At 39.1% G+C, this 12,385-nt stretch overlaps 1 protein-coding gene across 1 annotated transcript in view; it reads left to right on the top strand.

Moving 5' to 3' along the window:
- lrsam1 (leucine rich repeat and sterile alpha motif containing 1) overlaps positions 1–12,385 on the top strand; it is a 38,882-nt gene that overhangs the window by 19,137 nt on the left and 7,360 nt on the right. Inside the window, exons 12-20 of the mRNA XM_058057191.2 lie at positions 1,508–1,630; positions 1,751–1,890; positions 1,963–2,007; positions 3,981–4,051; positions 4,242–4,341; positions 4,427–4,514; positions 7,015–7,089; positions 7,204–7,284; positions 10,917–11,012. Of these exons, the coding sequence (XP_057913174.2) occupies positions 1,508–1,630; positions 1,751–1,890; positions 1,963–2,007; positions 3,981–4,051; positions 4,242–4,341; positions 4,427–4,514; positions 7,015–7,089; positions 7,204–7,284; positions 10,917–11,012 (819 nt within the window). The remainder of the gene's footprint in view (positions 1–1,507; positions 1,631–1,750; positions 1,891–1,962; positions 2,008–3,980; positions 4,052–4,241; positions 4,342–4,426; positions 4,515–7,014; positions 7,090–7,203; positions 7,285–10,916; positions 11,013–12,385) is intronic.

Consider the following 12,385-nt stretch of genomic DNA (forward strand, 5'->3'; position numbering starts at 1 on the left):
CTCTAAGTGTGCCATTTGCTAACCAAGCTGCACCTATTGTCACTTGTATTGTTCCAGATCTCTCAGATTCCTCACTGCAATCACCTTTGCCTGCTCTGGTGGTCCGTTTAACTTGATAAATGTTTTCCCATTTCTTGTCCATGTTGCTTGAATTTTATTTTGTTTTCTGAGTATGCGGCTATGTCTAGCTATTTCAGCATTTTTCTTTGTCAAATGCTCATTTATGTACACCCCTGTGCCCTTTAGTTTTTTTGCCTGCCGTAGTAGTTTAATCTTATACTTTCTGTTGGTAAGCTGAACAACAATGGTTGGTTTGGCATTTTTATCCTTACGTGGAAGGCTGTGGCAGGCTGAGATGTTCTCACTGTCCAGATCAATGTTCTTACTGCTCAAAAATTTAACAACTTGTGTCTCTAGTGTGAGCAGTTCTCCAGGTGGTGCATCCTCACCTTGCTGGTCGCTGGCTGCAGCCCTGGCATAGCTGCGATGGCTTGTATCCAGCCCAGTGATGATCAGATCATTTCCCCTGGAGTACTGCTCCAAGTCATCAATCCTTTCTTCAAGCAGATGGATCTTCTGGTCTTTAAGTTTGATTGTGGCCTTCAGCTCACGGACTTCTTCCACTAGGCCCATCAGACTGGCTTGCTGCTTAACCACTTTGCTGATCTCCTCAGACATGAAATTGAGCGTTTTTTTAATCTCTTCCAGCTCTTCTGCCAACTTTTTAGTTGTTGTCGCCATGTTTTCAACCTCTTTTACAAAAGGTATGCTCCAGGAAGCTTGAAGTTCTGTTGCTGGTCACTGTGTGCTCTCAGGCCTCTTTCAAAATTCACGGTCAAAAAACACCAGAACTCGTCAAATATCCTCAAAAAGTGAACCAAAAGAATACTTTATCACCAACAATGCTTTCATAGCACATGGATGGCACCAGTATTTTGGTGATTTTAAACAGATTTGCAAAGAGACTCTGACACAGGAAAATTAGTGGCAGCCATCTTGGAATTTGATGGGATTCAGTTACAGCTGGACCATTATGAATTATCCTCACTGACCTTTTTTGCAGTACATTTAGCGAGTGAAGATTGCTTTTATAGTTATTAGCCCATATTTCCACACAATAAGTAAGATATGGTAGAACCAGAGAGAATTCTTCTAAATTGACAGCTTTATTTTATTTTGTTTGTTTCTCATAATATTACAACAACGTGATTTTTCCTCATAATTTTATATAATGTTTATTATTGTAAAATTGTGACTTTTTTTCTCATTACGATATGACTTTTCTATTAATATTTAGATTTTATCTTGTCAAATTAATACTGATTATTCCATTTATGATGTTGTTTGTTGTTTTCATGTTAAATTAAATAAATTTTCAAAAACGAACATAGGAAGGTAGCAAAAGAAACCTGACAGAGTGAAGCGTGACGTGGCGAGGACATGTTTTATTGTCTTTTTGTCAACGGTCAGGTTTAGTCCCAACAGTATTGTGTTCCTTCTCCTTCAGTTGCAGAAACAGGAGGAAAAGCTGGCCATGGAGCGTCATAGAGAAGAGAAGCAAAACGAGCACACCCAGCTTCTCCTCATGAACAACTCTCGGAAAGTAAACATCCTCAACTCGGTTCGTCAGGTACGGACTTCCCTCATTTTATCGGAGTCTCATGGACTATTCTTGGAATATTAAGTGTTTGCAAAGGCGTCAGAATATAACGTGATGTAAAAAGACGCTCACCTCCTCACCGGCGTGTAGGAGCAGGAGCGTTTGGAGCAGGGGGTCAACATGCAGCAACGAGCCCAGGAGACGGAGAGGCTCCTCCTGTTAGAAAAAGTGAGACAAGCAGAAGATAATATCAGCAATCGCATTAGCAACATGCTGTTGGATGACAACAGGTAGGACGTGAGGGCAACTTTCTGACGGCTGAGAGGCTTGGTGTTGCTTCACCAGCGTTTTCATCTCTGCAGGCAGAAGAAGAGTGCAGAGTTTCTCCAAGCCATGGAGGAAGACCGGTGAGAATATTTGATATATGGTTTTTAAATCTTTTTTAGCATAATGTATGTGGCTGCATGGTGGTGAGTGGTTAGCACGCAGGCCTCACAGCTAGAAGACCCAAGTTCAATTCCACCCTCAGGCATCTCTGTGTGGAGTTTGCATGTTCGCCCCGTGCATGCGTGGGTTTTCTCAATGTACTCCGGTTTCCTCCCACATTCCAAAAACATGCTAGGTTAATTAGCGACTCCAAATTGTCCATAGGTATGAATGTGAGTGTGAATGGTTGTTTGTCTATATGTGCCCTGTGATTGGCTGGCGACCAGTCCAGGGTGTACCCCACCTCTCGCCCAAAGACAGCTGGGATAGGCTCCAGCACCTCCACGTCCTTCGAGAGGATAAGCGGTAGAAAATGAATTAATGAATGAATAATCATATGTATATTACATGTAGGGTGGCACGGTGGTCGAGTGGTTAGCACACAGGCCTCACAGCTAGAAGACCCAAGTTCAATTCCACCCTCAGGCATCTCTGTGTGGAGTTTGCATGTTCTCCCCGTGCATGCGTGTGTTTTCTCCGGGTACTCCGGTTTCCTCCCACATTCCCAAAACATGCTAGGTTAATTAGCGACTCCAAATTGTCCATAGGTATGAATGTGAGTGTGAATGGTTGTTTGTCTATATGTGCCCTGTGATTGGCTGGCCACCAGTCCAGGGTGAACCCCGCCTCTCACCCGAAGACAGCTGGGATAGGCTCCAGCACCTCCACGTCCTTCGAGAGGATAAGCGGTAGAAAATGAATGAATGAATAATCATATGTATATTACATGTGGGGCAGCACGGCAGCCTCACAGCTAGAAGACCAAAGTTCAATTCCACCCTCAGGCATCTCTGTGTGGAGTTTGCATGTTCTCCCCGTGCATGCGTGGGTTTTCCCCGGGTACTCCGGTTTCCCTCTACATTCCAAAAACATGCTAGGTTAATTAGCGACTCCAAATTGTCCATAGGTATGAATGTGAGTGTGAATGGTTGTTTGTCTATATGTGCCCTGTGATTGGCTGGCGACCAGTCCAGGGTGAACCCCGCCTCTCGCCCGAGGAACGCTGGGATAGGCTCCAGCACCAGCATGAATGAATAATCATATGTACAGTGCATCTGGAAAGTATTCACAGCGCTTCACTTTTTCTACATTTTGTCATGTTACAGCCTCATTCCAAACTGTATTAAATTAATCTCTTACCTCGAAATTCTACACAAAATACTCCATTATGACAATGTGAAAAAAGGTTTTTTTGACATGTTTTGAATTTATTAAAAATAGAAAACAAAAAAATCACATTTACATAAGTATTCACAGCCTTTGCTTAATACTTGTTGATCCACCTTTGGCAGCAATTACAGCCTCAAGTCTTTTTGAATATGATCCCACAAGTTTAGCACACCTATCTTTAGGCAGTTTTGCCCATTCTTCTTTGCAATAAGTCTCAAGCTCCATCAGGTTGGATGGGAGACGTCTGTGCACAGCCATTTTCAGATCTCTCCAGAGATGTTCGATCGGATTCAAGTCTGGACTCTGGCTGGGCCACTCCAGGACATTCACGGCGTGGTTCTGAAGCCAATCTTTTGAGATCTTGGCTGTGTGCTAATGTCTACTGTCTATATGGTCAAGGTACATGACCAGTCTACTGAGGTCAAGAGCGCTCTGGAGCAGGTTTTCATCCTGTTTCATCATGTTTTCTATTTTTAATAAATTCAAAACATGTCAAAAAAAACTTTTTTCACATTGTCATAATGGAGTATTTTGTGTAGAATTTTGAGGTAAGAGATTAATTTAATTCAGTTTGGAATGAGGCTGTAACATGACAAAATGTAGAAAAAGTGAAGCGCTGTGAATACTTTCCGGATGCACTGTATATTACATGTGACTTAAGGGACACACCAGATACCACATAGTTTTTTAAAAGTTTTTTTTGAAAGTATGATTTCTGGTGCAGGATCCGAATGGAACATTTGACTGCCATCACGCAGGAAGAAGCTAACTCTCTGAGGAAGAGAGAGGTGGCCGGTACGTAGCACGTTGTCGTATTTCATCTTGTGATAGAAGCAATGGGAAACACATAATTAGGTACTATTAAAAGTACAGTAACTTAGTACTTGAGGGCGTGTAGCATAACAGGTAGACCACATGTGAGACTTTTGATTCAAGGCTTTTTACTATTTGGTTTCCCACCCCCCCACCCGGGTATGAATTACAGCGGCCATGCAGAAGATGCTGTCAGACAGCTGTGCTGTGAGCCTCCTCCAAGAGGCCAGTGACTATCGCAGAAAGAACCTGGTCTCTGAGACCTACAGAAGGTTTCATAAGCACTCCGCATAATTATTATTCCTTTCTCATACAAGTGGCATGAAAATGTGATCTTTTCTCTATTTTGTGTCCCAGTATGGAGAATCTAGAGAAGAAGTTTGATAAGATGCTGTCTCTCCAAGTTCTAGACAAATCTAAAGCAATTTCTCACATCTTACAGGAGGTACAGTATAGAATGTATATATACTGTATATTTATCTACATGGGGTGCAACGATACAGAAATTTACCGTTTGATTTAATACAGATTTTTTTAGCTTTGTGTTAAAAAAAAAAAAACACAAATGGCCCTCGGGCCATAGTTTGGACATGTCTGCTTCAGTGTTATGGTTTATTTGATATATTTTTTAATTATTTATTTTTTAACTTTTTAACAACATTTGTGTCAACTCAAAAATTTTGTTTTAAATTACAGTTTGAATACCGTTTTTTAAAAAATATATTAATTAACAAATCATGCTGTTATCGGTTATTTAAGGAGATTTAACTTGTTTTTGGGGGGCCTTAAATGAAGCATTTGCAATGATATGTAGTGTTCTACTCGGTGCCAGTCACTTTAACATTGTGTGAGACACACAAGCACCAGACTTGATTGTCAGACCAATAGGCTTTTATTGCAGGTTTGAATGACAAGATCAATAATCCCACACATAGGTGACTATAGGGGTGTTATTTTATGTCTGGAGGTTTCTAATAATATTAAAAGATTTTCTATGCTTTAACTGCAAAAATATTACATTCATGTATACGGAATCTGGACCGATTCATCGTGGTAAACGATGGATTAATGTACACATAATTAATAAACAATTGTGTTCATAGGTTGAATAAAAATCATAAATATGAAAAATCCCGGGGCTGATGATTGGGTTACAGTAACATTGGATCCTTCATGGTATCAAATCGAGACCACAGAACAATTCGATACAGATATTTGTATTGTTGCACCCCAGTATATACAGTGAAGAAAATAAGTATTTGAACACCCTGCTATTTTGCTATTTCTCCCACTTAGAAATCATGGAGGGGTCTGAAATTTTCATCGTAGGTGCATGTCCACTGTGAGAGAGATAAATTAAAAAGAAAAGTCCAGAAATCACAATGCATGATTTTTTAACAATTTATTTGTGTGATACAGCTGCAAATAAGTATTTGAACACCTGAGAAAATGAATGTTAATATTTGGTACAGTAGCCTTTGTTTGCTATTACAGAGGTCAAACGTTTCCTGTAGTTTTTCACCAGGTTTGCACACACTGCAGGAGGGATCTTGGCCCACTCCTCCACACAGATCTTCTCTAGATCAGTCAGGTTTCTGGGCTGTCGCTGAGAAACACGGAGTTTGAGCTCCCTCCAAAGAGTTTCGATTGGGTTCAGGTCTGGAGACTGGCTGGGCCATGCTAGAACCTTGATATGCTTCTTACGGAGCCACTCCTTGGTTTTCCTGGCTGTGTGCTTCGGGTCGTTGTCGTGTTGGAAGACCCAGCCACGACCCATCTTCAATGCTCTGACAGAGGGAAGGAGGTTGTTCCCCAAAATCTCACAATACACGGCCCCAGTCATCCTCTCTTTAATGCAGTGCACTCGTCCTGTCCCATGTGCAGAAAAACACCCCCAAAGCATGATGCTACCACCCCCATGCTTCACAGTAGGGATGGTGTTCTTCGGATTGTACTCTTCATTCTTCTTCCTCCAAACACGCTTATTGGAATTATGACCAAAAAGTTCTATTTTGGTCTCATCTGACCATAAAACTTTCTCCCATGACTCCTCTGTATCATCCAAATGGTCATATGCAAACTTAAGACGGGCCTTGACATGTGCTGGTTTAAGCAGGGGAACCTTTCGTGCCATGCATGATTTCACATCATGACGTCTTAGTGTATTACCTACAGTAACCTTGGAAACGGTGGTCCCAGCTCTTTTCAGGTCATTGACCAAGTCCTGTCGTGTAGTTCTGGGCTGATTCCTCACCTTTCTTAGAATCATTGAGACCCCACGAGGTGATATCTTGCATGGGGCTCCACTCCGATTGAGATTGACCGTCATGTTTAGCTTCTTCCATTTTCTAATGATAGCTCCAACAGTGGACCTTTTTTCACCAAGCTGCTTGGTAATTGCTCCGTAGCCCTTTCCAGCCTTGTGGAGGTGTACAATTTTGTCTCTGGTGTCTTTGGACAGCTCTTTGGTCTTCGCCATGTTACAAGTTAAAGTCTTACTGATTGTATGGGGTGGACAGGTGTCTTTATGCAGCTAACGACCTCAAACAGGTGCATCTGATTCAGGATGATACATGGAGTGCAGGTGGACTTCTAATGGGCAGACTAACAGGTCTTTCAGGGTCAGAATTCTAGATGATACACAGGTGTTCAAATACTTATTAGCAGCTGTATCACACAAATAAATTGTTAAAAAATCATGCATTGTGATTTCTGGATTTTTCTTTTTAGTTTATCTCTCTCACAGTGGACATGCACCTACGATGAAAATTTCAGACCCCTCCATGATTTCTAAGTGGGAGAAATAGCAAAATAGCAGGGTGTTCAAATACTTATTTTCTTCACTGTATCTACAGTATATGTATAATAAAACCCAGCTCTTAATTGTGATGAAGTGATATTGTCCCAATCCAAGTGTTTTTCATTTCTTCTGTGTGTGCAAACAGGAGGAGATGCAGAAAGCAGCATTCCAGGCACTGCAGTTACAGAAAGATTCCGTGCATGGTTACATACGCAGCCAGGTGTGTATGTATGCAGGGTTGCTGCAAGGGAAGAAAAATAGGACTCTTTTTGCATGTGTTGTGTATCAGATTTTTATGTGAACTAGTTATATTTTCCTCATATTTACTTTCCAGATCAAGCTCATTGAGGGAGAATTAATGCAGCTGACAAAACTGGAAGTGAAAAGACGCAACCTGGATGCTGAGAACCTGCAGGTGGGTGTCATTTATTGTTGAACCTAAGTAAAACTAAAATCATGCTGTTTGGTAACAGCAGAAAGGACACACCAGCAAATACAAATAGACGGTGTGGACATTGAAAGGGTGAATGAAAATACATTTCTGGGGATCACAATAGATGAAAATATAAAACCTCATATTACAAATGTACAACATAAGGTGGTCAGAAATATTTCAGTATTGAACAAAGCAAAATTTGTTCTCAATCAGAAATCACTCCACACTCTTTATTGCTCTCTGGTTCTACCATATCTTACTTATTGTGTGGAAATATGGGCTAATAACTATAAAAGCAATCTTCACTCGCTAAATGTACTGCAAAAAAGGTCAGTAAGGATAATTCATAATGCTGCCTACAGAGAACATACTAACTCCTTATTTCTAAAATCACAAATACTTCAACTTGCTGATATAGTTCATCTATAGTTAATCTAAAAATAACTAATTAGCTAAAAATGTCATCCAATACTTCTCTATAAGAGAGGAGAAATATGATCTCATGAAGAAGTACATTTGAAACACTTCTATGCTAGGACTACGTTATGCTAGCCATAGCATTTCAGTATGTGGAATCAAACTATGGAATGGATTGAGTAAGGAAATCAAACAATGCACAACGATGAGCCAATTCAAGAAACAATACAAGCAGTTGATGTTTGCTAAATACAAGGATGAAGAGTCTTGAACCAGTCATGATGTGCTATATATATCCCTATATTGACACTTACTATGGTACCCATTATGGCATTGGATGCTCATATCACCTCCTACTTTGGTACAGGACAAGAAATTAAATTAAATTAAATTAAATTAAATTAAATTAAATTAAATTAAATTAAATTAAATTAAATTAAATTAAATTAAATTAAATTAAATTAAATTAAATTAAATTAAATTAAATTAAATTAAATTAAATTAAATTAAAAATAAGAATTAATTAAAAAAAACTTAAACTGTATTATGGAAAGCAGGAAGTGAACAAATGTAACAGTTACTGATTGTAAAAGTACCAGATGGAGGGGTAGGATTTAATAAGCTTTGCTTCTTCCTACTCCTTTTGGACATGTGGAACTGGGAACTGATTATGGGATGCACTCAATTGTAATCTGATGCATGTTCAAATGAAATTAAACCATTACCATTACCAATTACCTACCTCATTAGTTTTGGTTTTTTTTTAACCCAATCAATCGTCACTTTGCGCTTCGAATTTTGCGGCTTCACTCCATCGCGTCCATTCACTTTGCTATCCAATCCACTTTATTTATATAGCACATTTTATAACCAGACTTTCCAAAGTGCTGCACAGACTAGTAAAATAAAAAGTAAAAATAAAATACAATAAATAAAAGCACAAATTGAATTTAATCCCAAACTAAAAGATAAAATAAGAAATAAAATAGTAAAATTGATATTAAAATATTAAAAACAAGAAGCAAAGCAATAAAAATATAAAAAATAAAACTAATTAAAATAAAAAGAAAGAACTAAAAGACACAGGACCATACGACTCACTCTGAGTTAAAAGCCGGAGAATAAAAGTGGCTTTTAAGACGAGACTTAAAGCTTTCGATGTTGGGGGCCTTTTTTACTTGGGAGGGGAGAGAGTTGCTATAAAAACTTCATACTAGAGAGACAAGGACTCATTCATTATTTTGCGTACATTTACAACCCATAAGAACAATCCACCTCGCTTGCTTGCTAATTTTGACTTTTGTATGAGTGTGTTTTATTCTGAAATTCACAACTCAGTTTCACGTGTCTTCCTGAACTACACTGAACTGAGCTTCCGGGCGCTCCAAATTTATTTTTCTACGCACAATCGCACACACGCATGCTGAATAACCTAAGTTTAAACAGACAAGAAAACTACAGTAAAGTCTCGTTATATCGATATTCTCGGGAGTCGGAAAAAATACCGATATAACCGGACTATCCATATATCCGATCCTGCGCCAAACTGCATTAAAAGTGGGCGGATCTTTGATATGGCATGTAATTTTCTCCTTGAGTTCATGGATTGCGTATCTAGCATGCTTTTGTACTACAATAAATTTTGTACTACAGTAAATAAAAATAAACTTACACTGTAGTGATTACCGGTTACCTGGACATAATTCACCCCGGAACTATCGATAGGGAAGGTGTTGCCACCCGGAGGGGTAGGCGCGAGGGACGGGTGTTTTCCGCTGTGTGTGCTGCACTCTGGTGGTGGAAGTGTGAAAAATAAAGTTGACTGGAAGCAGCCGTTCGCCGTGTTCTTTTTTGGTATTGAAATCCTTAAGCAAAGATTGATTTAAGCTGCTTTTGTATCGATATAAGCAGACCAAATTGGCTGGCGGGAGATGAAAAGGGCATCGTAGTAACCGGATTATCATAATAACCGGGTATCGTACTAACGGAGCTAATTATATCATAAAAGACTAGAAATTTGCCGGGAAATGAAAATAGTATCGTAATAAGTAGTAATTCGTTATAACCGATATCGATATAACGAGACTTTACTGTACTACTCCTGTGTGAATGTTGGTCCGTGTGAATATTACTGGACCTGTTCTGCTTTTTCATTTCACTTTATACTAAAGTTCTGTTGCTGAAAACAATCACTTTTTATACCTTTTCTTGATATTAATATATATGGGTCAAAATACACCCCAACACCATAGATGTTTATTTACTGATTCATACTAAAATGTACTAGGCGACTAGTCCAGGTTGTCCTCGGCCCTCAAAGTCAATTGGGAGAGGCTAGTAATGATGAGCGGCATAAATGGATAGTTTTCTTAAAAGTACTCGTCTTGTTCTTATGAACCTGATATTGTCTAAAGCAGGGGTCTCAAACACACGGCCCGTGGGCCAAATGTGGCCCGCAGGACACTAGTTTGAAAGTTTAATGCGGCCCGCGCAAGTTTGATATGGATGCTGTATGGTATCATGTACCCAGAAAAAATTATTACGTTTGATTAATGTTCATGTTAAAGGTTAAATAACTGTTAATAGTTATCCTCCCTATCCGTGTGGAAGTGGTAAGTTTTTGGCTATTTAAGTTTAAAGGAAATAACTTGAAGGCTACCGTTTAGGTCACTAGCTCTCTAGTTTGCGAGTTAGCATGTGTCTCAAGACCCTGCAGTTGCGCAATATGTTGTAAATAAAAAGAGTATAAATGTGACTATAGTCGTGTTTTGTCATGTCTACAGGGCTCTAATAATGCTTTGTTCATTTTAATCTGGAAAAAAATCATTTGTCTACCCACCAACTATATGTGGTTTCTTAAGTTTTTATTATTATTATATTTATTTATTACTGATTGATTGATTTTCTTTATTCTTGATTTGTTTATTTATTTTTCATCTTATTTTGTGCAGAAAAATAAAAATTAAGATATTTGAGAACAGTGGAATGTTTTATCAGAGCTTTTATTGTAGAAAATCGGAACCAAAGCACTGAAAAAGTTTGTATATTTTTCTGTGTCCCCCAGGTAAATTGAGTTTGAGACCCCTGGTCTAAAGTAACGTATCGTATTGGTTTGATTTTATCCTCATGCATTTTTTTATGAACCTAGGAATGTAATGGTCATTGTCAACCTGCTTCCTTGTGTGCACATGCAGGAGGTGCTGGTGGAGCAGCGCACGGCTCTTGGTGATTTGCTGCAGCAGCTACTGAAACAGAAACACCAGAGAGAGCAAGAACTGCAGCAAGTACTGGTGAGCCAACACAACTTGTTTTTGGACGGCGTGTCTTTTAGTTACGGAGGAGAAAATGTACAATGTATGCTAACTGACTACCATGCATCAATTCCACCCTCGGCCATCTCTGTGTGGAGTTTGCATGTTCTCCCCCGTGCATGCGTGGGTTTTCTCCCGGTACTCCGGTTTCCTCCCACATTCCAAAAACTTGCTAGGTTAATTAGCGACTCCAAATTTTCCATAGGTATGAATGTGAGTGTGAATGGTTATATGTGCCCTGTGATTGGCTGGCCACCAGTCCAGGGTGTACCCCACCTCTCGCCCAAAGACAGCTGGGATAGGCTCCAGCACCCCTGCGACCCTCGTGAGGATAAGCGGTAGAAAATGAATGAATGAATGACCATACAAAGATACAGTTACATGCAGTGGAACCTTAATTGCGGTAAATGCGGTAATTAAAATATGGCTGAGTTCCATGGAGTTGGGTAACAACAATCATTAATTAATGTGATGGTTCATATTGACTGTGAGGTAGTATTTTTATAATCGTCTTTCAATTGCCATCTCTTATGAGTGTACAGTGTTCCCTCTTTTGCCCCCGGGGATAGGTTCCCAAAATAGCCCCTCAATAAATAATACACACATATTAAATATGTTTTAAGGCTGTAAAACCCCTCACCAAACACGCTATACCAGGGGTCTCAAACACGCGGCCCGCGGGCCAAATGTGGCCCGCAGGACACTAGTTTGAGGCCCCCGCCTTGATATGAAAGTTTAATGTTTGATATGGATGCTGTATGGTATCATGTACCCAGAAAAAATTATTACGTTTGATTAATGTTCATGTTAAAGGTTAAATAACTGTTAATAGTTATCCTCCCTATCCGTGTGGAAGTGGTAAGTTTTTGGCTATTTAAGTTGAAAGGAAATAACTCGAAGGCTACCGTTTAGGTCGCTAGCTCTCTAGTTTGCGAGTTAGCATGTGTCTCAAGACCCTGCAGTTGCGCAATATGTTGTAAATAAAAAGAGTATAAATGTGACTATAGTCGTGTTTTGTCATGTCTACAGGGCTCTAATAATGCTTTGTTCATTTTAGTCTGAAAAAAATCATTTGTCTACCCACCAACTATATGTGGTTTCTTAAGTTTTTATTATTATTATGATATTTATTTATTTATTACTGATTGATTGATTTTCTTCATTCTTGATTTGTTTATTTATTTTTCATCTTATTTTGTGTAGAAAAATAAAAATTAAGATATTTGAGAACAGTGGAATGTTTTAGCAGAGCTTTTATTGTAGAAAATCGGAACCAAAGCGAAGTTTTTTAATGTTTTTTGTTTTTAATAAAAAAAAATTTGGAAAACCTGATGCGGCCCGTCTCACCCAGA

Source organism: Doryrhamphus excisus, linkage group LG19 (genome assembly GCF_037039965.1).
Source record: "Doryrhamphus excisus strain RoL-2023G ecotype Guam linkage group LG19, RoL_Dexc_Guam_v1.1, whole genome shotgun sequence".
Lineage (NCBI taxonomy): Eukaryota > Metazoa > Chordata > Actinopteri > Syngnathiformes > Syngnathidae > Doryrhamphus > Doryrhamphus excisus.